Source organism: Lampris incognitus, chromosome 9 (assembly GCF_029633865.1).
Source record: "Lampris incognitus isolate fLamInc1 chromosome 9, fLamInc1.hap2, whole genome shotgun sequence".
NCBI lineage: Eukaryota > Metazoa > Chordata > Actinopteri > Lampriformes > Lampridae > Lampris > Lampris incognitus.
In genome coordinates this window covers 56,735,752-56,762,988 of record NC_079219.1, presented here as the reverse complement: position 1 = coordinate 56,762,988, position 27,237 = coordinate 56,735,752, and the positions used below count along the sequence as shown (strand labels likewise).

The window sequence follows — 27,237 nt, the reverse complement described above, 5'->3', positions numbered from 1 at the left end:
AGGACCCCCTATCCTGCAGATTTTCTTTGCAACCCTGAATAGTTACCTGTTTGTAGTTACTCAACCAATCAGCAATGAATTATGTCAGATGTTGCACACCTTGCATAATTAAGTGCTGCGAGACGATTGGTCGAGCAAGTACAAGCAGGGCTACCTATGCAGGGTTGCAATGAAAATCTGCAGGATAGGGGGTCCTTGAGAACTGGGTTGAGAAACACTGGCCTATACAGTATATTTTATTTTTTTATTTTATTTTTTTTACATTCAAGAGGGCTGAACAAGCTCTCGATTCAGGGACCGAACCCGTCTGACTGGCGAACATGACCGGCGGGGTGATGCTGTAGTAACGGCGTGTCGGTTCTGTTTCGTATTGTCCGGAGCACAAAGGAAAATTCAGTAGCCCGTGCCTTGGAGAGTTTCCGCTCTTGAAATGGAAACGCTACTTTCAGACGAGAGATTTAAAGAGATTGCATTTATTTTTTTTTCATTATCAGACGGACTTCCATTCCATCTACTTTCACTGGAAGAGTCCTTCTCCGCTGCTCTCTGCACACCGCCACGCCACATTTCTTCAAGCACTCAGCCCCCCAGTGTTTATGCGTCCCCCAGATATAACGAAGATAAGAGACGTGATCTCGTCTCCGACACCGCTCCTGCTGGTGTCTTTGTATCCCATCTTACACGCTGGCACACGTAACGACACCACGCCTGGAATGGACTCGACTTCTGAGACACCACAGCCGGTACCTGCCCCTCAGAGGGGCATTGGTTCCTCTCGGATCTTGGCAGATTTACACACAACTCCTATGGCGCTATTGTGTGGCTGATCTACAAAAGGAAACAAACTGCCCTTTCATCCCCCCCCCCCCCGTCGCTCCTAGGGAGAGGCACGACTTCAAAACATTTCCTCCGTCGAATGGGTCGGTCGGTGCCTCTCCCACCCGTAATCTGACTCCGTTTACATAACCAGGAGCCCCCGTATGCGGTCATCGTCATCATCGGCGGCGGTCACTCGGGTCGAGTATGACCGTCCTCCCTCTGGGTCCTCGGGTGGGCGTAGAGGCCGATCCTGGAGCCGCATAATGGGAGGACATCTGTGCGTGACAGCTTTTTATGTGGAGAAGCTGATGCGCCTGCAGCCACCGCGCGGCCCTTGGCAGGGGGTGGCCAGAGCCCAATGAGGGCCAGAGCCCTCTGTTGGAGCCGTCGTCCGCCTTCACTGCCGTTGTGACCTGGAGACATCGTCCACCGGTTCCGCCGTCGAGGTCTTTGTTGGATGGTGCTTCGTCTGGAACCTTCCCCTTTGACCTATCCCCCTTGGGTGACCCTAGCAGGAGCCAAGCTCCGGACAGCGTAGCTCTTAGGATCATTAGTGTGCGGTATCATACGTCCCAACTGGCGTAGCCGGTGTTACACCAAAATCTGCGACCCGTCAGATTTTGTGACCCTGCCCTTAAAAGGCTCTAATTTGGCCGCCTCCCAGACGCTGATCTTAACCCTAACCACACCAAACCCACATCTACCATCAGCTGTCACCCACCCGATGCCTAAACCTAACCTTATCTAAAGTGCCGTTTCCTGGCTGAAAGAGGGTGTTTTATTGCAGGGGTGACATGAATCCTACGGGGCACAGATTTTGGTGTAACACCCAACCTGTACAGTTCAAAGCCACAGCCCTGTGTAGAGCGCAGTAGACCACGCTTCCTGTTTTTCTGGAATATTTAGACCGGCTGCGACAATACATACTTACCGTGGGTGGGATTGTGTTTCCAGACCATACAGGATTTCCCAATAGAATTGCCGATCAGGAATTTGATTGGGGAAACCTGGGCGTGTTGGTTTCGTGGCATGCTGAGCATCATGTTAGGTTTTGCTCAGTTCAGCCTGTCCTTGTGGAGTATGTGGTACCGTGTTTTGGTGTTGAGATGTTCGTGTGATGGGGATAACGTCATGGCGGCGAGTGATGGAAGCGTCTCAGGCCGAACTAGATTGGCCACTGTGGCACAACGTCTTTGTTGCAAACCTGGGTGATGACATAGAGGTCCAGTGAGTGAAATGAAAGGGGAGAAAAGGAAGGAGTATCACGGCCTTCACCTATGATGTTCACACAAAGTAGCTAAACCGCAATATCTGTAGTCGTCTTCGGTAATGCCTCTAATCGTATCATAATACTGGGACACTGAGTCACACCGGTGGCCTTTTCACCCGTAGGCGGAGTTTTTTTTAGCCTAACAATAACACAAACTCCTCTGCAAAACTGGGAGAGGAGTGCTGTTGTTCAACGTATTCTGTCGCACGAGGTAGTATGATGGAAACAAGATGATGTAGTCTGGACAATAAGACTCGTGACTCATCTCCTCCCTGACATGTAGCAACACAGATGTGCAGAGGTAGACATCCTGTAATCCTCACAGCTACCTGCTGTCTCGCCTCTGCATCGGTCCGTCTGAGTACGGCACGCCGTGCATGACGAAAACATGTTATTACAATAATAAGCATAACGTTATCGAGTCCTAGTGTCGGGGGGATTTATGTCTCGGCAGGATTTGGGAAAACTTGTCCTTGCATTTACCTTCCGTCGACTCGACTGCGCGCCCTTCGCGTCGAAAGGAGGCAGTTGAGGTGGTTCGGGCGTCTGGTTAGGAGGCCCCCTGGGCGCCTTCCTTTGGAGGTTTTCCGGGCATGTCCAACTGGGAAGAGACCCCGGGGTAGACCCAGGACTCGCTGGAGGGACTGCATGTCCAATCTGGCCTGGGAACGCCTTGGGATCCCCCAGGAGGAGGTGGAGGGTGTTGCTGGGGGGAGGGGCGTCTGGAGTGCCCTACTTAGCTCGCTGCCACCGTGACCCCTGACCCCGGAGGAGCGGCTGATGATGAGACGAGGTGACTCGACTACTGTAACGGTGTCTTTGCGGGACTTTCTAAAAACTCGACCACAACAGCTGCAGATGGTTCAGAACGCTGCTGCTCGAGACCTTACTAAGACCAGAAGAGTGGATCACATCACTGCAGTCCCGAGGTCGTGACGCTGGCTTCCTGTCCGTCAGAGAACTGCTTTCAAAACTCTTCCTGGTTTATAGAGCACTGAATGATTTAGGGCCAAAATACATTTCTGATCTTCTGCTACACTACGCACCATCCAGACCTGCTCAGATGGTCCGGGCCAGGTCTGCTTTCCGTCCCCAGAGTCAAAACTAAACATGGAGAGGCAGCTTTCAGTGTTTATGCACCACATATCTGGAGCAAACTCCCTGAAAACTGCAGGGCTGCTGCAGCTCCAGTCCAGCCACCCGTTTCAGTTCCTGTTTCTGTTATTCAACTTTACATGTTCTGGGACACATGTGAGACCTCACAAAGTGAATGTCGGGGTTCCTATGCGAAGCTGCAGCATCTGGAGACGTATAGAAACATAATTTGGGAAAAATTGAATGCCAAAGCTTCGAAATTGCGGAAAAGACAGGAAAATATATCGTTGGGCAGTATCAATACACTACGTTCACGTCACATTTTTGCATGGTTTCGGTCCTTAAGTCATCTCAAATATTGCAGTGTTTCTTATCATGAAGAATGATTACCTCTAGAGTAACACAACATGTTTACTGTGGGCTGACTATCGACATAAATAATACCGAACACCAACCGAAACCCTCACATCTAGTGAGCAGATTTAAGATCTGGGAGAGGTTTTGAATTCTGAAATACAGAATCTATCATAGGGCCCTGTGATGGCCTGGCGGCCTGTCCAGGGTGTCTCCCCACCTGCCGCCCGATGACCCAATGACCCGCCCAATGCTGGGGATAGGCTCCAGCATCCCCGTGACCCCGATTGGAATAAGCGGCTTGGATAACAGGCGGATGGACGGTTCAGGGCCAAAATACCTTTCTGATCTTCTGCTACACTGTGCACCAATCCAGACCTGCTCAGATGGTCCGGGACAGGTCTGCTTTCCGTCCCCAGAGTCAAAACTAAACACGGCGAGGCAGCTTTCGGTGTTTCTGCACCACGTGTCTGGAACAAACCCCGTGAAAACTGCGGGGCTGCTGCAGCTCTCGGGTCTTTTAAATCAAGGCCGACGACTCTCCCGTTTGCCGCTGCCTACAAGTCAGCAAAACTTGAAGCTTTTGATTTTCCTCTTGCGCCGCACTGCAACGTCTACTCTCTCTTTTTATTGGTTTTGAAATGTCTCTTGTTGCTTCTCTTAATGCCTTTTCTTGTTTTATGTGAAGCACGTTGAACGGCCTTGTTGCAGAAATGTGCGACATCGATAAATTCGCCCGGCCTTGCGTCAGTATGACGTACAGCAGCCCTGTCGACGTGCTGTTTATTAATCACTATGCTTCTGTTCCTTGCACGTGCGTGCATGCTAGCATGTGTGTTCGTGCACATATGAACGACTGCACCCGTGTGTGTGTGTGTGTGTTTGTTTTCTGCCGCTGTTGTTCATCCTTTTAGTGTTTTCCCCTCTTATGTTACGATCAGCTGTTGTTTGTCCCTAAGTAACCATTAATGACCATTAAGTCCTTATCTAATTTAAGGCCTGTGCTCGCTGACCCAGATCTCCGCCGAGGCCTCTGCCCGCCGCCGCTGGTCGAATGAGCGCCGAACCCCTGCAACACCGCTCGTCGCTATAGTGTCCGTCTTCGGGTCTGCCACAGGCTGGTACCAGAAGTCCTCAGAGGGCTCGGAATGCTGCAGCTGGAGTCCCAACTCCGTCTAGGAAGTTTGACCGTACGACGCCAGTTCTTGCCTCCCTTCACTGGCTCCCTGTCCATGTTGCATCAGACTTCACGGTGCTTCGGCTGACTTATAAAACCCTAAACGGGCTTGCCCCCATCCTACCTGTCTGATCTCCTTAAACCGCACGGTCCGTCTCGAGCTCTTGGCTCTCAAAATACAGGAGGTGTGTACCCGAAGCTAAACAGAAGTCAGCTGGTGGCAGGGCCTTTTCCTACCGGGCCCCGTTCTTGTGGAATAACCTGCCTGCTGCCGTCGGGCAATCGGAGTCTGTTGAGTCCTTTAAACCCACACTTAACACTCATCTTTTTGCCTGAACCTACAATTAGTTGCTTTTAAGTTGACTGCTTCACAACCTGGACTGCATGGCGGGTCGGTTTCTGTCTCAGTGAATTTATACCAACCACTGTTCTGCTGACGAGATCATAGAGTATAGATCATAGAGTATAGATCATAGAGTATAGAGTATAGATCATAGAGTATAGAGTATAGATCATAGAGTATAGAGTATAGATCATAGAGTATAGATCATAGAGTGTAGATCATAGAGTATAGAGTATAGATCATAGAATATACGTAGATCATAGAGTATAGATCATAGAGTGTAGAGTATAGAGTATAGATCATAGAGTCTAGAGTATAGATCATGGATTATAGAGTATAGAGTATAGATCATAGAGTATAGATCATAGAGTATAGATCATAGAGTATAGATTATAGATTGTAGAGTATAGACCATAGAGTATAGATCGTAGATTGTAGATTGTAGATTATAGATTATAGAGTATAGATTGTCTATTGCAAACTGTTCTCTTAAGTCTTTTCTCTCTCTCTGAATGATGTCGTCTCCTTTCTCTTCTTCTGTGTGAATGGTGTGATGTGAGTCTCCCTTGTGTGCACGTGCCGTCTGTCGTCCTCCCAGGTCTCCATGGTGATGGCGGTCACCGCCTAGACACTGCTTGGCATCTCCCTCATCACATTTTCTTTTTACATATCTGATAAATCCATATAATTTTGTTATCCTGTGTCAGTGTTATGTCTCTCTCTCTCTAATGTGTAACTAATGTGTTTGTTCTTCTGTCTGCATGGTGATGGTGGTCACGTGGCTCGGGTCCTGGGCTGTTCCGGTGGCGTCTGGACACCGCTTGGCATCCTCCTCATCATGTTCTTCACATATTTTATAAGTCCCATTATAATTCTGTTTATCCTCTTTCATTGTTGCATGGTGTAAGTTGTATAAACACAACATCCATTGCACACTGGCCGTGTTGGGAGGGAGATCCCTCCTCTGTTGCTCTCCCTGAGTTTCTTCCCAGTTTTCCTTCCTGTTAAAGGTTTTTTTTTAGGGAGTTGTTCCTTATCTGATGCGAGGGTCTAAGGACAGGATGTTGTGTTGCTGTAAAGTCCCTCGAGGCAAATTTGTAATTTGTGATACTGGGCTACACAAATAAAATTGACTTGAACCTTTTGTAATCCCATCCATCCATCCATCCATCATCCAAACCGCTTATCCTGCTGTCAGGGTCGCGGGGGTGCTGCAGCCTATCCCAGCAGTCATTGGGCGGCAGGCCATCACAGGGCCCCCAGGCCCCCCCCAGACAATGTAGTACGGCCGAGTCACCTGACCCACATGTCTGGACATGTAGGTCAGGAGGAAACCCACGCAGACACGGGGAGAACATGCAAACTCCACACAGAGGACGACCCCCAAGGTGGGACTACCCCGGGGCTCGAACCCACGACCTTCTTGCCGTGAGGTGACCGCACTAACCGCTGCACCAGCGTGCCGCATCTAACCTAAACTGCTCTGCTCTCTCCCTCGCTCGAAAAGCCCGCGGTGGGATTCCGGTTAAGTCACAATTTATTTGGCAAAAATGAGGTTGCATAATTCAGCGCTGGAACCTTCACACACCAGCGGAGAGGTTGTGTTTTTGTGTGCGTGCGCATGCGCGTGTATCCAACCACCAAAGGTTAATGACCCAAACCGGTATGTGCGCACCTGTCCTTTCCCCTATTTGGCTTTTTTGGTGCGCGTGTGTGTGTGTGGGCGCGTCCGGGAGGTGAAGTCACACATTCCCGGCGGCCATGACGGTATTCGAGAGACTGGGGAGCGGCGGAGGGGGCGTGGACTATGAGGCTGTGGGGCGGGGCCTCTGACCCCACGCGCGGGGCGGGGCGGGCGGCTCTTATCAGCGCGTGAAGCGGAGGGGTCGGGGAAGAGTTTTGTTCTCTCCGGAGGAGGAAGGAGGTCGAGAGGATGAACGGAGTGACGAGGAGTCTGTGCACGGTGGAGGATGTCCGGTTCGACGACAGAGCCGCGGTAAGACGAGATCTGTTTGAAAAATAAAATGCCTCGCCGCCCCCCCCCCCCCCGACAACCCGTCCGGACCGGTGCCGGGGGCTCCGTCGCCGCGACAACGGCGTCTCCTCGGCTGTTGAATGAGCGGCGGCTGTCCTGCCGTGTTTCGCATCCCCTCTACAATATGTACCCCCCTAATTCGGCTGTAGCGGAGTTTGGGATTTTTTTGCGCTTCCGTCTCACGCCAGCGATTGAAAGTAGCCCCGTACTGGTTGTGTGGTGGGTTGTGTTACTATTGTGTCTACGTTGTGCTCCCACCGAGCAAAAACAAAAAACTTCTGTGGGATACATATTCTACAGGGCATACAAAATGTGGCGCAACAGAAAGCGAAACCCCACTTTATGCCCTCCCAGCAAGTTGTGCTGAAAGTCAGAAAACTTGATTTCCCCCCCCCCCCCAGAGGGTTTCCCAGTTTTTCAGGGGTAATTGTTGTGAAGTTAACACTGTTTTATACGCCTGCCAGGCTCTAATGTCCTCTAGTCCAGTGGTTCTCAACCTTTTTGGGGTCCTGGACCCCCTGCGTATTTTTGATCTACCCTGAGGACCCCTCCACCTGATCTTGGGGGAGGGGGGTTGCAATTTGATAGAAACAGCAGAAACTGCATTTTAAATTGCGTTATAGCATTTATTCACTCTTTGGGGCAAAAATAAGAGCTTTCAGTTGTAACTTAGATATAGTTAACAAAACAGAATTCTTATGCAGTAACTTTCAGATATATGTAACAAAACAGAATATGTATTCAGTAACTTTCAGATATATGTAACAACACAGAATATGTATTCAGTAACTTTCAGATATATGTAACAAAACAGAATATGTATTCAGTAACTTTCAGATATATGTAACAACACAGAATATGTATTCAGTAACTTTCAGATATATGTAACAAAACAGAATATGTATTCAGTAACTTTCAGATATATGTAACAAAACAGAATATGTATTCAGTAACTTTCAGATATATGTAACAAAACAGAATATGTATTCAGTAACGTTCAGATATATGTAACAAAACAGAATATGTATTCAGTAACTTTCAGATATATGTAACAACAGCATTTTTATGCAGTAACTTTCAGATATATGTAACAAAAAAGAATATGTACTCAGTAACTTTCAGATATATGTAACTAAACAGAATATGTATTCAGTAACTTTCAGATATATGTAACAAAACAGAATATGTATTCAGTAACTTTCAGATATATGTAACAACACAGAATATGTATTCAGTAACTTTCAGATATATGTAACAAAACAGAATATGTATTCAGTAACTTTCAGATATATGTAACAAAACAGAATATGTATTCAGTAACTTTCAGATATATGTAACAAAACAGAATATGTATTCAGTAACTTTCAGATATATGTAACAAAACAGAGTATGTATTCAGTAACTTTCAGATATATGTAACAACACAGAATATGTATTCAGTAACTTTCAGATATATGTAACAACACAGAATATGTATTCAGTAACTTTCAGATATATGTAACTAAACAGAATATGTATTCAGTAACTTTCAGATATATGTAACAACAGAATTTTTACGCAGTAACTTTTAACAATGCAAACGGGAGCGAGATCTCTTATTAAAATACAATAAATGACACTTGTGAAACAGATGTAATTAGAGAAAAAAGTCCTGTTACCCTTTATAGTTTAGGTAGATAAAGGTCTCGGTCACATTTGAGTAAAATAATCCTATTTCTACAAATGTCATAGGATCTTTTTTTTAAGATATTTTATTTTCACGGACCCCTTGCAATTACACCACGGACCACTAGGGGTCCGCGGACCCCCCCCGGTTGAGAAACACTGCTCTAGGGCAACGTCTATTTTTCATCATGACATATTATATATATAACGTCAGATCCTTGTGGCTGGTGAGAAACCTGTTTTGTTTTTCTTCCTTTTTCTGCACAAGATTTGAAAGCCGTTCCCTTACAGGAGGCGTTAGATCTACACGGACTTTACCGGCACCGTGTTTTGTGATCCTGACGAAGGCCATGAGGCTTAGTAGCAGCTTGATCTGCACTAAGTGCTTTTGTATTAATACTATCTAGCATTGCAGTAATTAAAGTATTAGTCTATTAGCGGCTCCCCTCATCCCCAACACACACACACAGAGCTGCCCAGCAACAGCCCAGATAGCATCTGCTCCCGTCTCCGGTACCCTCTGCCCACATCAATCCCTGGCTTACATTTGCGGATGTGACAAGTCGAGGCAACAGAGGCCGACTTCAAGCCGGCCTGCGACAGCTTGCCGAGGCCTTGCGAGCGCCGCCTGTCCCCGCCCAGTGGTGCACGGCGGGATTAGAGCGTCGATTTGCCTCCCTCTCGCCTGCAGGATGCCTTTAAAAGGCTCGGGGAATGGCGCTCGCCCGCGTCACCCAGACGAGGGTTTATCCTCGGTGTCGTCTGCCGCCGCCGCCGCCGACGTTAACCATTCACCTGGGCCCTGAGAGCCGGGTCGGCCAGCAAAACCCTCTGCTTATGGACTCGGCCCGTGCAAGCACGACACTTTCAGCTCATTCGGCGCCCTGGGGGTCAGGGGGCGCTCAGGTCAGGGGGGGGGCGCTCATTTCTGGATATCACATACCCTTGCATATAGGGGTACTGGGTTACCCCTATATGCATATAGGGGTACTGGGTTACCTAGGGGTAACCCAGTACCCCTATATGCATATAGGGGTAACCCAGTACCCCTATATGCAATCCCTTTCTTTTAAAATATCAGCTTGTCCGTATGTGAGGAACCGGTCTTCGCCACTACGACGGCCTGATCCCAGCCTAAAGACCACACGACATCTGTCCGCGGGTAAGCCTGGCTGTAAAACGGTGTCGTTTGGCGGCGTTATCTGACCTACCAAGGTCTGTCGCCTGTTATGAGGCTGGAAACCAGCCAGAAAAGGTCAAAGTGTGCAACGGGCAGAACACGCCGTTCGCACTTACACTCACACACACATCGCCGGGTGATATTCGCGCCGAGAGGCGGCGTCGAAAGCTTGCTCGTCGTCCGGTGCCTGGTTTATCTTATCTGGGTTGGCAGGTAGGCGTGTGTCGCCGCACGCCGAGCCGCTTCCTAGTTTGCATGGTCTTTGCGTAAGACGAGGTTCGTATCTGAAGGTCTTCTGCAATCATTTACGCGGCTGACCCAGAAGTCGGTGACGAACTGCAGTTCCCGTAACGGACCGTTGCGTTAGTTGGAGTAAAATCCCCCCCCCTCCCCCCCTCCCCCCCCGTTGCCTCTGCCTCAGAGGTCCGTGTGTCTCGACGGCGTCCCGGTGGAAAGGTGCGGGGATAAACGTAGTGGAGGGGGACGGACTGTCCTGCCCTTGATGCCGGACGTCCGCTTTCGAGTCGCTCACCTGTCAATGCTGACTCGGACTTGCACAGGTCTTTTCAGCTGGAGTGAACGGGGGGGGGGGGGCGTGCGGGGGGCGTGGCGGTCTATTCCGTTGCCCTACCAACGCGGGGATCGCCGGTTCGAATCCCCTGTGTTACCTCCGCCTTTGGCCGGGCGTCCCTACGCACACCATCGGCCGTGTCTGCGGCTGGGCGTGTGTCCCGGTCGCTGCACTAGCGCCTCCTCTGGTCGGTCGGGAGGGGGAACCGGGGGGGGGGGATAGCGTGACCCTCCCACGCGCTACGCCCCCCCTGGTGAAACTCCTCACTGTCAGGTGAAAAGAAGCGGCTGGCGACTCCACGTGTCGGAGGAGGCGTGTGGTAGTCTGCAGCCCTCCCGGGATCGGCGGAGGGGGCGGAGCAGCGACCGGGGCAGCTCGGAAGGGTGGGGTAATTGGCCGGATACTACTGGGGAGATAAAATACAATTGGGGGGGGGGGGATCTCATCTCCTCATCGGCCGCTTCTCCGGGGTCGGGTGACGGTGGCAGCAAGCTAAGTAGGGCACTCCGGACGTCCCTCTCCTGATTTTTCCTATTGGAAAAAATTCCAAATTTGGGAATGTTGGGGCCTGGGGGGGGGGCTGGAATGAACAGCTCAACGCGAAGTTAGTCCAAGCTCAAATTCAGCTCTCACACCCCCTGAAGGAAACGCGTAAGCCGCGTCGCCACTTTTCAAATAATGCCACAGTCGTCCATCTGGATTGTCTGGCTTAAGAAACTCCCTCCTCCTCCCGTCGTCCTCGGCAACCGTCAGCCTGCTCTGACATCATCGTCTGGGAATGGGCCAAACATGACCTATACATCCATCTACGTAGAGGAACCACCACCACCCACTGGAAACGCCCCCGTCCCCACTGGGCAGCAGCCAGGAAGAGGCGCCGGAGAGGCAGTGTAGTAAAGAAGTGTGGTTGGGAAGGAGGGGGTGGAAGGGGGGGGGCGCAAACGTAATAAGGAGCTGGCGGATCAGGAGCGAGGAGCCGAAGCTCTTCCCTAACTGGTCGCCCGAGGCGGTTTGAAGATTTCAAAAGTCTGTTGTCACCGCCGCGCTCGCTTCGTGACTCGAACCTGCGCCAGTACTTCGCTTTCGCTCCTGCTCGGGCGTCGCCGCCTGGTGGCGGCGGTGTCAATCAACGCTGTAACGCTCCAGTTGATCTCTTCCCCTTTCACTTCCCGTCCTAGAGCTCGCCGCTCTCCGAGGCGGTTTCTGAAGTCTTGTTAGTCTTGTTAGTTTGTCTGTCGCTCGGCAGCACTTGAACTCCACGCGAGGCTGCATCGACCGCCCGGGCCCGCCGGCGCCCGTGGTGCGGCTTCGACCCACTGAGCGTTGAGGCCTCTTGCGGGTTTAATCCAAGGGAACGTGGTTGGGGAGAACCTCCTGCTCCGCCCTACTTGGGGCCGGTCGATGTGGCCCGGTGGTTAGCACTGGCCTCACGGCAAAAAGGTCCTGGGTTCGAGCCCCGGGGTTGTCCAACCTTGGGGGTCGTCCCGGGTCGTCCTCTGTCTGCGTGGGTTTCCTCCGGGTTTCCCCCCACAGTCCGGAGACATGTAGGTCGGGTGACTCGGCCGGACTGAATCGGCCCTAGGTGTGAACGTGGCGGCCCTGTGGTGGCCTGGCGGCCGGTCCAGGGCGTCCCCCCTCCCCCCCGCCGGCCACCCAAGGACTGCTGGGATAGGCTGCAGCATCCCACCACCCTACATGGGATAAGCAGCTTGGATGATGGATGGATGGATGGATCGGTGTGTTATACACACACACACACAGACACACACCTGAGGGAAAGCCGTATCTAAATGACGGCGTGGGCCCCCGACGCCTCCCTGCGGTTGGGGCCGCTGAGTCCCCCGATGCCGTAGTCGAACCCACAGGACGGCCCCCCGGCACCGGACCCTTCGGCGCCACCCTGAGAGCTTTTGTGGCCGCGGTGCACCGACAAAACGCCGAGTCTCGGGTTACGGCTGTTCTCTACAGGCAGGCAGCACTTTGGTTTGCCCTTCCGTGGGAGTGGGAGGGGTGGGGTGTTAGATGACAGACGGAGGGAGGGAGGGAGGGAGGGAGAGACTTGCTCCTCAGTGGTCCATGTTGGAGAGAGACTCGGGGGGGGGGGGAGTCTTTGTCCATTTCTCAGTGACTGACCGTGTAAGTGGTGTAGTGACACATTACTCTTCAACAACAGCCACTCTGTCCCCCCCCCTCCTCCTCCTCCTCCCCTTTCTCCTCCTCCTCCTCCCCGTCTGCTCTCCTCCTCCCCTTTCTCCTCCTCCTCCTCCTCCTCCTCCTCCTCCCCTTTCTCCTCCTCCTCCTCCCCGTCTGCTCTCCTCCTCCCCTTTCTCCTCCTCCTCCTCCTCCTCTTCCTCCTCCTCCCCTTTCTCCTCCTCCTTATCCTCCTCCCCGTCTGCTCTCCTCCTCCTCCCCTTTCTCCTCGAAATACAGTTTATTCAGGCGTCTGTAATCTGAGAACTGATTTTCCGCAGTTGGGGCCCCCCCTTCCTTCACGCTCACCATTTTCCCACTCTCCCCCCCCCCTTGAGACCTCCCCCCCCTTTTTCTCCCCCTGGCTGTACTTGGCCAGTTACCCCACTCCTCCGAGCCGCCCCGCTCGCTGCTCCACCCCCTCCGCCGATCCGGGGGAGGGCTGCCGACTACCACACGTGGAGTCGCCGGCTGCTTCTTTTCACCTGACGGTGAGGAGTTTCGCCGGAGGGACGTAGCGCGTGGGAGGATCACGCTATTCTCACCAGCCACCCCCCCCCCGGACAGGCATCCCGACCGACCAGAGGAGGCGCTAGTGCGGCGACCAGGACACACACCTACATCCGGCTCCCCACCCCCCCCCCCCGCAGACACGGCCAGCTGTGCCGGTAGGGACGCCCGACCAAGCCGGAGGCGACAACGGGGGTTCGAACCGGCGTCATCGCCACCTCGTTTGATCGCCATAATTCAAACGGTCTTGTCAGAAAAGGGCCTCTGACGACGCCGCTGTTGGAAACCCCTCCCCGTCCCGGCGGCCGTTATCGCCCCCCCCCCACGCAGCGCCGCCGGCCTCCTCTGTCCTCCGCGGCCGACGCCAAGGACGGCCTGCTGTGGTGTCAACACGGGCTGATAACGGGTCCTCCTGCTTCCTCCTCTACGGAGGTTTTGAGTAAACAGAGATACCGCCGTCAGAGAGACGGTTCGCGGCGACGCCCCCTTGTGGACCGGGTGTAGCAACCGGCTCGTGACTTGCATGCACGACTACGTAGACGCACACACACACACGCATGCGCACACACAGCCACGGTCACAACAGCTCACCCAGGGCAGCCGTGATTCCCCCCCCAGTGAGAGAAGTCACATCGCCGCCGCAGCTTTCTTGCCCTCCGGTGGACGGACTGATTGACCGATGACGTCACGTCGCCATGGCAACGTGACGTTGTACTCGTCGCGCTGTGAGAAGAGAGGAAGGACGCTTTATTTCATCGTTGCACAGGATACATGAACTACACCCTCGTTGTGCAGCACCCGGGGACCAACTCCACTTCTTCTCCCCCCATTTGCCTTGCTCAGGGGCACAGGCAGGAGCGTTGACCCTAACGCGCATGCCCCGACCCGACCAGAGGAGGCGCTAGTGCAGCGACCAGGACACACATGCGTGTTCTTGGTGGTGGGAGGAAACCCACACGGACACGGGGAGAACATGCAAACCCCACACAGGTTCGAACCCGGGGACCTTCTTACTGTGAGGCGACAGTGCTATCCACTGGGCCACCATTGCCTCCACCCTCCCTCCACCCACCCACCCACACATCTATCTGTGTGTGTTGACATTGTGTAATCGGTGGGAACGTTGCTGAAATGCCTGGTGTGTCTGTGTCATGTCGCGGGGTTGACACCAAGTTAGACACGAGGACACACACGTCCATGTACACAGCACGACATCTGCTGTGTCTCGGGGAGAAGTGGTTACGTAACAGCCTGACCTCCGCCCTCATTCCAGCGTTGCGGTACACACACACACACACACACACACACACACAAAGACACACAAACCTCTGTCCACAGTTAGGGGTTCCCTGTGCTAGTAGAGCCACATGGTCGCACACCCGTCCAGATTTTCCTGTTACACTTCCCTCCCCCACTGACTCACGGAGGGGTGTGTGTGTGTGTGTGTCTGTGTGTGTGTGTGTGTGTGTGTGTGTGTGTGTGTGTGTGTGTGTGTGTGTATTTTTACTATTCTGATTGTTTTGTCTTTTGTCTACATGCATTTCCATGTGTAGCTTTGGCTTGTGATTGTTCCCCCCCCCCTCCCACCCGCATTGTTTGGGGCGCCGCTTTGTTTACAGCCACCGGGGGAGACTTGCGTTGCCACGGAGACGCTCCGTCTCGCCTGACCTTACACTTCCCGCCCACTCTCGCAGGAACGCAGCCGGCGGCTCCGATCGGGCCGCGAGTGCCCGGCGAGTTTCCACCGAGGTCCCGGCGACGTCGGCGGCACGGCCGTTAATCTGAACAGGCCGTCTGCCTCCCCCCCCTCCCCCCGCAGCTGCAGGGAGGCGGGAAAAACGCCCCTCCTTTCGCTCCCCCCCCCCCTACCCCCTCCTCTTTCTCTCTCCCGCCTCCTCCCATTCATTCGGGACCAAGTGGGTATGACTCAGTTTCTCCTCACGTCTCCCTCCTCCTCCTCCGTAGTTCCCCAGCCCCGTCCTCCCCCCCCCCCCTCCATCACGCATAACGGTCGCGTTGTTGCTCTCACTTCACCTCCTTCCTCTCTCTCTCCTCCTCCTCCCCGTTGCTGTTTTTCAGGAGGGCTGCAGGCGGGTGCGTCTCACTTTGCTCGACCAGAACCAGGCGGCGAGCGGCGGCGGCGGGCAGCCCAGGGGCAAGGTAAGGTCCTCCTCCCTATCTACCTCCGACAACTTTACAGCGGGGTTACAAGCGGGGTCAAAGTGCACCTGAGGGGGTTTAGTGTTGTTCCGGGGTACGCGCCAGGGAGGCGAGTTCTGGAGGAGTCCCACTTCTGTTTGGCTGAGAATAGCTAGGGACTCTCATGCGGTCTCGAAGAGGGGAGGTTATCAATTGTGTTGTGTTGTGCAGCAGTTGCAACGCTGGGAGGTGCGACTACTATCTGCAAACTCAAGCACACTTGTCACGCACACCCACACAGACATACATTAGCATGCACACGCACACGGACACACACACACACATCATGGCCGCCATCGGCTTCTCGTCGGCGCGAGGGTTACGCAACGCCTCGCACAACATCTCAAGATTGTCATTGTTCCGGTGAAAAGCCGGAAGGCTGTTCCCTAAATGAGACCACCGGGGGGGGGGGCCTCCGGTGTTATGTAACCACCCGCCTCCCTCCCGTGTCCCCTCCCCCCCCCCCTCCCTCCCTATGTGCCGCCCCTGTTCCCTCGGTGTCTCCCTTCGGCCCTGACCCGAGTCTGTTCGCGCGGTCCCCAGAAGCTGCAGATGTTTATGGGACGGCGAAGACACCCGGAGTTATAGCAGCTTAATGTTTATGCTTCCTGATTGGTGCTGCAAACACACACACACACGCACACACACGCCAGAGCAATATCACATTTGGTGTGTGGGCGGAGGGGCTAGGTAGTCAGTTGAAGTGAGATTTATTGTGTTTTGGTTTCCTTTTACGGTTATCAAAGGTTGTTGAACTCCCGGAGCGTCGTCGCAACACAACAGTGTGATTCCATCCATTTGTTTGTGGTACGGAAATCTATCGCACAATCCCCGCCGGCACACACACACACACACACACACAGCCGCCCTTGTGGGGGCCAACTCCTCATTCCTCTCTCCTCTGATCTGCAGCCAGTCGGACGTGCCTACGCTGTGGTCCAGCCGGCGAGCGAGAGCCTGATCCCTGAACCAGTCAAACCCCAGGAGGAGAAGGTCGAGGTCTTTAAGGTGGGCGTGGCAGACCGGCTGTTTCAAGATTGCGTAACACACACACACACACACACACACACACACACGCTCTGTGTTGTTATGTAATTTACGGGTGCTGGTCAGACGCGAAGTTTGGCGAGGTTGTCGACTTTGCGCCGTTTTGTGTGTCCGATTCCCGCCCCAGGTGTATCTGGAGGCCAACAGACAGGAGCAGCGCAGACAGCAGCAGAACCTGAGGATGCTCTCGGACGAGGTTTCCCAAATCCAGGAGGTGAGTCCGTACTGGTCGTCTGTCCTCCGCCCGCCACGGTGACCTGCAGGCATGCTGGCGGGCGGTTTTCTCCCCATGTGGCGTCGGGGTGGAGGGTCCGTCCCCCCCCCTCCTCTCCAGTAGCCTGTTGGCCCCTGTGTATTTGAATGAGTCGCGCCTGGCGGTAGACCTTTTCCCGTCGGGGGGGCGTGGCGGTCTATTCTGTTGCCTAGCAACCCGGGCATCGCCGGTTCGAATCCCCGCGTTACCTCCGGCTTGGTCGGGCGTCCCCGCAGACACAGTGGGCCGTGTCTGCGGGTGGAGATATGGGTGTGTGTCCTGCTCGCTGCACTAGCGCCTCCTCTGGTCGGTCAGGGCGCCTGTTTGGGGGGGACTGGGAGGGAATAGCGTGATCCCCCCCCCCAAAGTGCTACGTCCCCCCCCCCCCTGGTGAAACTCCTCACTGTCAGGTGAGAAGAAGCGGCTGGCGACTCCACGTGTACGGGAGGAGGCGTGTGGTAGTCCGCAGCCCTCCCCGGATCGGCGGAGGGGGGTGGAGCAGCGACCGGGACGGCTCGGGAGGGCGGGGTAACTGGCCGGATACAATTGGGGAGGAGCAAAAGGGGGAAGAAATGCAACAAAAAAATCCCAAAACCGTTCCCGTCGGATCTCTGCGGTAAATGTCCGTGATGCCACATGTGCTGTCTGGAGGGTGTACGGTCCCTCTGGGCTGACCCGTCCGGTGTCCTGTGTGCAGGTGAGGTACTGCCTGAAGACCCTGAGGGAGCAGATGGCAGCCAAGAGTAAGGTATGTGTGTCGAGGCGGCCTTTTCTTATTTGAAACCACAATCGCCTATTTGAGCGGATACGTCCTTTGTTCTCGGTTTCCGCCGCCCCTCTTGACCTCTGCTCTTCACGCTCCTCGTTTTCCCCTGTCCGGGTCCAGGTCAACGGGCAGAGGGCCAGCGCCACCTCCAAAAACCATGCCTCCTCCACGTCTGAGGGCGGAGCCAAAGCTGACCAACAGGTGAGCTGCTCCCCCCCCTGTGTGTGTGTGTGTGTGTGTGTGTGTGTGTGTGTGTGTGTGTGTGTGTGTGTGTGTGTACATGGAGGCCAGTAAATCTGACACGGTGACCGTCGTGAAAGACAGAAATATCGTGTAGTCTGATCCCGGCTTTGGCCACCTTAAGCTCTGACCTAGTCTGGTTGGCCATGCAGTGTCCTTCCTACCTGTGGGTCGCTGTGTGTGTCTGTCTGTGTGTAGGTGTGTCGGTTCACGTCTGTGCCTCCTCCCCGGTAATGTAAGACTTGTCGGTATTGGTTGTGGGATCCCTGAAATCCCCCTTCCAGAGCCCCATGGTAAAGGGAGCGGTTTTGTTTGTTTGGGGGCGGGGGGGGGGGATTACACACACACACACAAACACACACACACAGCATGAGGTGGTGATAGAGGGGCAAGTAAAGGGTTAAGTTGATGACGGGGAGAAAGTATGCTTATAGGACCCCGGGGTGTGTGAATGTGTGTGACTATGTTCCAGCACACACTGTTCCTCCGCCTGTGCTGTTGTGTGCTTGTGTTTTACTCTGTGTGTGGGGTGGGTGGGGCTGGGGGTGGGGGTGGGGGGAGGTGGGGGTGGGGTGGGTGTTTTCCCGTCCTTGTCATTGTTCCCATTCCACAGATGCTTTCTCACTTAATGGTTTTGTTGCTGTCTGTGAGCGTAAGCACTATTTGGCGGTTTGTGCGTCGCAGCTCAGTGATGTGTGCAGTCCGGTTAGCGAGTCCGGCCTGGGCCATGTGGCATGCGGCTCGCTGGGTCCGTTTCAAACCGTCTCGGCCCCGGTCGTCGTGTTTGTCCCTGACTCGTGTCGTAGAGCTTATTTGTGTAAGCGCCGAGGGAATTTGGTTGTCGTCCGCCTCCGGTTGCCCCGGCGACGCACTTTGACACACCGTCTCGATTCCACATTTGTAGATGATTTGCATGTTTATGTCATATTTCTCTGTGAACTCGCGTCTCTCTCTCTCTCTCTCTCTCTCTCTCTCTCTCTCTCTCTCTCTCTCTCTCTCTCTCTCTCTCTCTCTCTCTCTCTCTCTCTCTCTCTCTCTCTCTCTCTCTCTCTCTCTCTCTCTCTCTCTCGTCGTTCTCTACCCGTCGGTTTCTTCTTGTCTACCTTTCTTTTTTCGTTATGTTTGTTCACTGTCATTTATTGCCTGTCTGTCTCTCTGTCTCACTCTCGCTCTCTCTCTGTCTCACTCTCGCTCTGTGTCTGTCTCACTGTCTCTGTCTCTCTGTCTCACTCTCTCTCTGTCACTGTCTCACTCTCGCTCTGTCTGTCTCACTCTCTCTCTCACTCTCGCTCTGTCTCTCTCTCTCTCTCTCTCTCTCTCTGTCTCACTCTGTGTTTGTCTCACTGTCTCTCTGTCTCACTCTCGCTCTGTGTCTGTCTCACTGTCTCTGTCTCTCTGTCTCACTCTCTCTCTGTCACTGTCTCTGTCTCACTCTCTCTCTCTCTGTCTCACTCTCGCTCTGTGTCTGTCTCACTCTCTGTCTCACTCTCTCTCTCACTCTCGCTCTGTCTCACTCTCTCTCTCTCTGTCTCACTCTGTGTTTGTCTCACTGTCTCACTGTCTCACTCTCGCTCTGTCTCACTCTCGATCTGTCTGTCTCACTGTCTCACTCTCGCTCTGTCTCACTCTATCTCTGTCTCACTCTCGCTCTCTCTCTGTCTCACTCTCGCGCTGTGTCTGTCTCACTGTCTCACTCTCGCTCTCTCTGTCTCACTCTCGCTCTGTCTCACTCTCACTCTGTGTCTGTCTCACTGTCTCACTCTCGCTCTGTCTCTCTGTCTCAGTCTCTCTCTCTCTGTCTCACTCTCGCTCTGTCTCACTCGCTCTCTGTCTGTCTGTCTCACTCTCTCTCTGTATCACTCTCTCTGTATCACTCTCTCTCTCTCTCTCTCTCTTTCTCACTGTCGCTCTGTCTCACTCTCTCTGTCTCACGCTCGCTCTGTCTCAATTCAATTCAGTGATGCTTTATTGGCATGACCGCATTAATTACAATGTTGCCAAAGCAAAACAAAACAGGTCAACAGAGTACTAAAAAAAACACACACACACAAAAAGGAATACACAGATCTCTCACTCTGTCTCACTCACTCTGTCTAACCCTCTCCATATTTCTGTCTCACTCTCGCTCTGTCTCTCTGTCTCACTCTCTCTCTGTCTCTCTCTCACTCTCGCTCTGTCTCAATTCAATTCAGTGATGCTTTGTTGGCATGACCATATTAATTACAATGTTGCCAAAGCAAAACAAAACAGGTCAACAGAGTACTAAAAAAAACACACACACACAAAAAGGAATACAGAGATCTCTCACTCTGTCTCACACTCTCTGTCTAACCCTCTCTCCATATTTCTGTCTCACTCTCTGTCTGTCTTTCTGTCTCACTCTATCTGTCTCCCTCTCTCCCCCCTCTGTCTCACTCTCCCACTCTCTATCTCTTTCTCTCTCACTCTTTCTGTCTCACTCTCTGTCTATCTAATGTTCTCTCTTACTCTCTTTCTGTGTCTCTCGCTCTCACACACCCCTTCTTTTGTTCAGTGTTATTCCGTTGTGTCATTTAACCGAGCCACCTGTGTGCAAACACCCCTATCACCCGCGGCTCGACATGCAAAGCATGACAGTCATGGTTGACGGCATTGGTCAACAATCCTCTTGTTTCCGCTGAACCACCAGTCACTTTACTCCCGGTTCTCAGGAAGCCGAGGAGGAGGCCGAGCGAGCCAAACTCAGGGAGGTCAGTAAGCGCCTGTACGCGCAGCTCCAGGAAGCCGAGAAGAATCACCAGGAGGAAAGAGACAGGCTTCAGGTAACAAATGTACACACACACACCCACACACACACATACACACACACACACACACGCCTGCATTGTTTGTTGTTACACCGCAGTCAAATTTTAAAGCAACACTGCGAACGTTATCTTTATTAATTATTAATTCATCAAGATCTGGAGCGTGTAAACACAAGGTGAGATCCGTGGCGCTTGACTGCACCACCTCATTCCACCGGTATCGCCTCAGACGCTCTGACGCAACAAGCGTCGGCGCGATGCCAGCCAACAAGGCGGGATTCTGTATTTCCACAGAAAACGTTTGCCGTGATGCACGGCTGAAACGAACACGGAAGGTTTTAGATTTTTTTTTTCTTCTTCTTCTTCTTCAGCGGCGGCTTGTCGGTGGTCGAGGTTGCAGCAAAACGCACGGCGTCCATTGCCGAGGAAAAAATAAACAGAACCCCGCGTTCATTTTTAGGCGTTATACGAATAGGTCACACCCCGGTCACTGAGCTGACAGAAAGGTTACACTGTGGCTTTAAAAGAATAGAACGTGTTGTTTTCCCTGCCTCACTTTCCCTCACACTCCTCATTTATCCACCCCCACCCCCAGGCTGAAGGCACCGAGTTGAGGCGGCGTCTGAGCGACCAGGGGGAGAAGCTGAAGAACGCCGAGGAGGTCAGCGAGAGGAAGGACAGGCGCGTCGAGGAGCTCCAGAGGCTGCTGGGGGGGATGGAGCAGGAGAGCGCCTCCCTGCGGGAGGCGATCCGCGACCGTGAGGACGAGCTCCGGGAGCTGCGCAAGATCCGAGAGGAGGGCCAGGAGGAAGAGCAAAGGTGAGCGCGACGCTCGCTCGCGTACGTAAACACGCTTCCGGAAGCATACATGTACGGGGGGGCGTCCGGGGGGCGTGGCGGTCTATTCCGCCGCCCACCGACCCGGGGGTCGCCGGTTCAATCCCCCGCGTTCCCCCCGGCTTGGTCCCTACAGACACAATTGGCTGTGTCTGTGGGTGGGAAGCTGGATGTGGGTATGTGTCCTGGTCGCTGCACTAGCGCCCCCTCTGGTCGGTCGGGGCACCTGTTCGGGAGGGAGAACTGGGGGCGGATAGCGTGAGCCTCCCACGCGCTACGTCCCCCTGGCGAAACTCCTCACTGTCAGGTGAAACGAAGCGGCTGGGGACTCCACATGTATTGGAGGAGACATGCGGATCAGCAGAGCGGGCGGAGCAGCAACCGGGGCGGCTCGGAGAGTGGGGTAACTGGCTAGGTACAGTTGGGGAGAAAAAGGAGGGGGGGGGGTGTGGAGATACAACATATAGGAACACAGATCCCCACACATATACACACACACATGTACACCCCAAACCGTATGTTATTATTGATTTGAACACAGGTGAGTCATGAACGACAGACCGTCCGGGGAGTAACTGTGCTGTTCATGTGCAGGGCAGAGCGGCTGGAGAAGGAGGTGGCAGTTCTGAAAGAAAAGATCCACCATCTGGACGACATGCTCAAGAGCCAGCAGAGGAAAGTCCGACACATGATTGAACAGGTGCAACACACACAGAAGGCTCTGTAAAAGCACACACATTATATCCTCCTTGGTATTTATCGAAGACTCACTAAGTGTGTGTGTGTGTGGGTCTTCAGCTCCAGAACTCTCGTATGGTGATCCAGGAGAGGGACCGTGTGATCAGAGAGCTGGAGGAGAAAGTGGCTTTCCTTGAGGCTGAGGTGAGAAACGCTGACAACTTGCATTCAGTTATTCATTCACTGACTTAATCAAATTCAGGGTCTTGGGGGGGGAGGGTCTGTCTCATCTTGAACTGTGGCAGCAGACGGGGAGGCCCCGTGGAGAGAGATGGGGCCCAAACACCATTCATATCTACCAGCAGCTCAAAGTCTCCTAAAATGCAGTACTTTGGAACAGTGGTACTCAGTCTTGCAGCATGGAGAGCCAGCTAGTCTGGCTGCTGATCTGATTAATCAGTGAAACTGGCTGATTCAGTGCTGGGTTGGCGTGGTAACCTGTGTGTGTGTGTATATATGTGTATATATACAGCTCTCAGTGGCTCTCCGTGGCACATGACTGAATGTCTTTATGCGTGCTCAATAATCCTGGTGAGGAAATCAGAAAGTTGAATCGGTTCATGTGGACTCAATGTCTATAGAGAAACGTTTCATCACCACCCAAAGGAGTTGAACCGAGTGCAACTGGACTTGGTATATATCCGTGAAGACGTTTCGCCTCTCATCCGAGAGGCTTCCTCAGTTCGTGCCTTTCTGACTAGACCAAGCTAGTCTGACTGGCTGCTGATGAGACTCAGACCAAGCTAGTCTGACTGGCTGGTGAGGAGACACAGACCAAGCTAGTCTGACTGGCTGCTGATGAGACTCAGAATTTATCCTCTTGGAGTCGTTGTCAGAGCTATTGATGCTCATGGCTCTTTATGTGCCGATGTTTATGCATCTCATCACCAGCCAGTCAGACTAGCTTGGTCTGAGTCTCATCACCAGCCAGTCAGACTAGCTTGGTCTGAGTCTCATCACCAGCCAGTCAGACTAGCTTGGTCTGAGTCTCATCACCAGCCAGTCAGACTAGCTTGGTCTGAGTCTCATCAGCAGCCAGTCAGACTAGCTCGGTCTGAGTCTCATCACCAGCCAGTCAGACTAGCTTGGTCTGAGTCTCATCACCAGCCAGTCAGACTAGCTTGGTCTGAGTCTCCTCACCAGCCAGTCAGACTAGCTTGGTCTGAGTCTCATCAGCAGCCAGTCAGACTAGCTTGGTCTAGTCAGAAAGGCACGAACTGAGGAAGCCTCTTGGATGAGAGGCGAAACGTCTTCCCGGATATATACCAAGTCCAGTTGCACTCGATTCACCTCCTTTGGATAACCATGACCTGGATGAATGAGAACACTCACAGACACGTTTCGTCATCATCTAAGTGACCTCTTCAGTCTCAAATGACTCTAGGTGTCCCCACCCTTATAAACAATACAGTTGCATAACGACCGAAACCAACGACCGGTTTCGTGTGCAAATACGAGCGTGACCATTAACTAGAGTTTCAATGGCCATGTGTACTATTCACGGGATTAAGTAATGTTTGCAATCACAGCATTGTGAGAGGGTGACAGATGTACTCTTAAGTTTGTCCATCTATAGCCCCTTTCACACTGGCCAACCCCCCCCCCCGCCCGCTAACATCCGCCTTTTGTGGTCAGTGTAAACGTGTACAATGGGCATTCGCTCCCAGGTCACATGACTCCGTAGTGGTCACGGGGATTCATCCGCTCCACCTCCGATCGGCGTTGATATAACACGACACCCGGGTGGACCGACTCAACTTTCTGTGAGAACTGAACAGGACTTTGGTAGACTGCTATGAGACAGCAGCGTAACCGCAAAGCCACCATGTCTTCCCACTGATAGGTTTTTTCATAAATAAATATTATTTCATCCGGATGTGTACCCAGGGCACGCTTAAACACACGCACAAAGACAGGAGGCGGGGTGGGGCCGGCTTGCGACAGACCAGTACAAACTCACGACATTACGGATGCATTTCTCAGTAACACTTTAGTATGGGGAACATAAAAAAAACTTAATTACTAGTGAATTAGTAATGATCAAGATGTCACTTTAGTATGGGGAACATATTCTAAGTAACAAAAACTTAATTACTAGTGAATTAGTAATGATCAAGATGTCACTTTAGTATGGGGAACATATTCTAAGTAACAGAAACTTAATTACTAGTGCATTGGTAATGATCAAGATGTCACTTTAGTATGGGGAACATATTCTAAGTAACAGAAACTTAATTACTAGTGCATTAGTAAGGATCAAGATGTCACTTTAGTATGGGGAACATATTCTAAGTAACAGAAACTTAATTACTAGTGAATTAGTAAGGATCAAGATGTCACTTTAGTATGGGGAACATATTCTAAGTAACAAAAACTTAATTTACAGTAATTTCACACTATGAACACTTGTAGTTTTGTGTGTTGTTATGTAAGAACAGACCATATTCATTAAGTGTTAGTAAGGGAGAATAACTCTTCTTGTGGTACTACCACCTTATAAAGTCCATACTAAGCAAAGCATATTGAGATGGTACTACTAATAAGCAATACTTCTGAGGTTATAGAGGGAAAACTCATAGTTAATGGCTTACTGGTTGTATAATAAGGCCATGCAGAATAAGGCATTAATGAGTACGTAATAATGACCAATGAAGAGCCAATATGTTGCTAATTTGCATGCTAATAAGCACCTAATTAATGGTGACTACGTTCCCCATACTAAAGTGTTGCCCATTTTTTATATGCAGCATTTAAGTCAGCCATTTAGGACAGCTTATAATGAATCCCACAGGATAGAACTACCTTAACTGATGCTCACCGTACCTAATGAGGCAAACGTTAAGTAAACCTGTCCCATTTCCTTCACTTGCAATACCGCTCTCCCTCCAGATGTTAAGCAAACCCCGAGCAGGATTTTAAGCAGGTGGAAAAAAAGTAAATCTGGTCAAGTTCATTTGGATGAGCCGCTTGCAAGCACCTGCCCTAACCCTTCACAAAATGTGCCATCAAAAATATTGAAAACCGTCTTTTTTCTAGACCTGTTTGAGGTTTTCGGCTCGTTCGTGCAAGAATTAACACCTTTTTTAAAAAAAAAATATTTTGGAGGTTTTTCTTTGAGGTTTTGACTGTAACATTTGGCTTTTCTAGCTTCCTGTTCAAAAACCGCACATGGACACACCTCGTCTCCCGCTGGCCCCTAAATTGGTGATTAATGATAACTCGCATCCTCTACGATTCATGTCACTCAAACTTAACCTCTGACCCGACCCCCTCTTCTGTCTGTAGAACCGGGAGATGCATGACCAGATGGACTACTTCCTGGGAGGGCAAAGGTCAACCTCGTACCTTTCGTCTGAGCGTAACCCTCAGATTGTCTACAGGTAAAACCAATCAAGCTTGCAGAACCTACACACATTCAGAAACAATCGTACACACGACATGACGGAAGTTGTATACAACTGACGTCTCATCTGGCACACAGGTCTATAGCTAGCTAGCTAGCTAGCTAGCTAGCTAGCCTATCCATCCATCCATCCATCCATCCATCCATCCATCTATCTATCTATCCATCTATCTTTTAAACAGCCTTTGTCCATCTGTCTTTAGCTACCTAGCAGGTTAGCTACCAAACTCCTTGTTGATTTGTTGGTTTAATTCTGTTTCCTGTCTTTATCTCTTGGTACTTTTCCTCATTTGCCTATTCATCAGTGCGAGATAAAGCTATACGTTTCTCTTTGTCCCCACAGTAAGCCGATCAAGCCGTCCACCTCCTCTAACAAACCGCTCCCGTTCATCAAAGTCATCGAGATCAAGTCGTGAAGTGGGGGTGGGGGTGCAGAACCGAGACAGGAGGACCGGAGGGAGGCCTCGCCGATGCTTGTAACAGCAGTGAAAATGGACTGAACCCAGACCGACCACCCTAGCACCCCATTTCTGGCTGGCATATCAATGCTGCCGAAGTAACAACACTAACACATCCACCCAGCATCTTACGCAACATACACCTACCGTTATAGGCTCTCGAAGAACACCGTTTAACGCGTGTGACGGCTCACTTGCGATGTGAAGTTTTGATTTTGACTTGTATCTGCACCAGCGCGCGCTCATGTGTGCACATAACCTACACGTGGACTTGGCAGGTGCAGAGAACACCGTGATAAAACTAATCAGCATTTGACATTTTTCCTCCTGCACAGTCAAGTTTCTTATTTTCCTCGCTCCCTTTTCCAAACTCTCGTGGTGTACATACATAGAGCCCGTGGACTTGAGTGAGAAGTCTTAAGACCCGCCTTAGGAGACAATGGATCAGAGCAGACAATGGGTGTTGTGCAGACCGGTTCAAACATTTTGGTAAATGACGTGTAAAGGTGGTAATAGGAGCATGAGTTCAGTCTCCATTGTACCCGCCCCATGTATCTAACTACACCTATTCATGACCCGGAAGATGGCTGGAGGAACTCGAGACGGGCTTTCAGAGAACCCGTAATTGGACGTGACACAGCCGGGAGGCGGTAAACCGATCTGGTCTAAATTCCGGCTCCGTTATTCAGAACTAGAACCGTACGAAGGAAGGTTACAGAGTTTAACATTAAAACCCCCCCACTGCACATCAACCCTGTGACCTAAATCCCGTAGCGTCGCACTAAATGGTCAAACGTCTTCATCATTTACAACTCGGTTCTCTAGAAAGGAGGTGTGTGACCCTTTCGTGCATACCGGCTGTAAGGCCACTGCCCTCTGCGGTGGCTTTAGCACCACTTTCTGACCATGTAAAAACTGAGCAGAGAATGAAGATGACGGTTATAACCGCATTCGGCAAGATCTTGGCTCCTCGCGAATGCCATTATTCCAACTGGGGTCCTCACGATGACGGGTGGGGGTCCCCCGGGGTTTTCTCCACCGTGAAGCTTTTGTAAATATTGTCAATATGTTTATTTATGTGATTTGCTACTCTTCACTTCAGCGTAACGTGACAATCTCCCTATTTATAACGAATAATAATAATAAAAAAAAAACCCTGTTTAGAGATTGTGGTAGTGTCTTGTGCCGATACTCTATCGTATCACGTGTTGTTCTTTTCATTATTTTAATAAATTCCTGGAAAATGACCACAGCGTTATTTTTTCAGCTCTTGGCAAATTTGCCTTACTGTGGCGGACACA

General features: G+C 51.9%; 1 protein-coding gene across 3 annotated transcripts; it reads left to right on the top strand.

Moving 5' to 3' along the window:
• The first annotated feature begins 6,941 nt into the window (after positions 1-6,941).
• tuft1a (tuftelin 1a) lies at positions 6,942-27,183 on the top strand. 3 transcript variants are annotated; one of them, XM_056286487.1, is made up of 12 exons: positions 6,942-7,054; positions 15,289-15,369; positions 16,321-16,416; positions 16,583-16,669; positions 17,406-17,456; positions 17,595-17,675; positions 20,405-20,515; positions 21,096-21,319; positions 21,932-22,037; positions 22,136-22,219; positions 25,361-25,455; positions 25,822-27,183. In XM_056286487.1, exons 1-12 carry the CDS (start codon positions 6,992-6,994, stop codon positions 25,892-25,894), a joined length of 1,152 nt encoding a protein of 383 aa, XP_056142462.1. In that variant the 5' UTR covers positions 6,942-6,991; the 3' UTR covers positions 25,895-27,183. The 3 variants fall into 3 exon arrangements, with proteins under 3 accessions (XP_056142462.1, XP_056142463.1, XP_056142464.1); XM_056286488.1 differs by lacking the exons at positions 17,406-17,456; positions 17,595-17,675; XM_056286489.1 differs by lacking the exons at positions 16,583-16,669; positions 17,406-17,456; positions 17,595-17,675.
• The last annotated feature ends 54 nt before the right edge of the window (positions 27,184-27,237 follow it).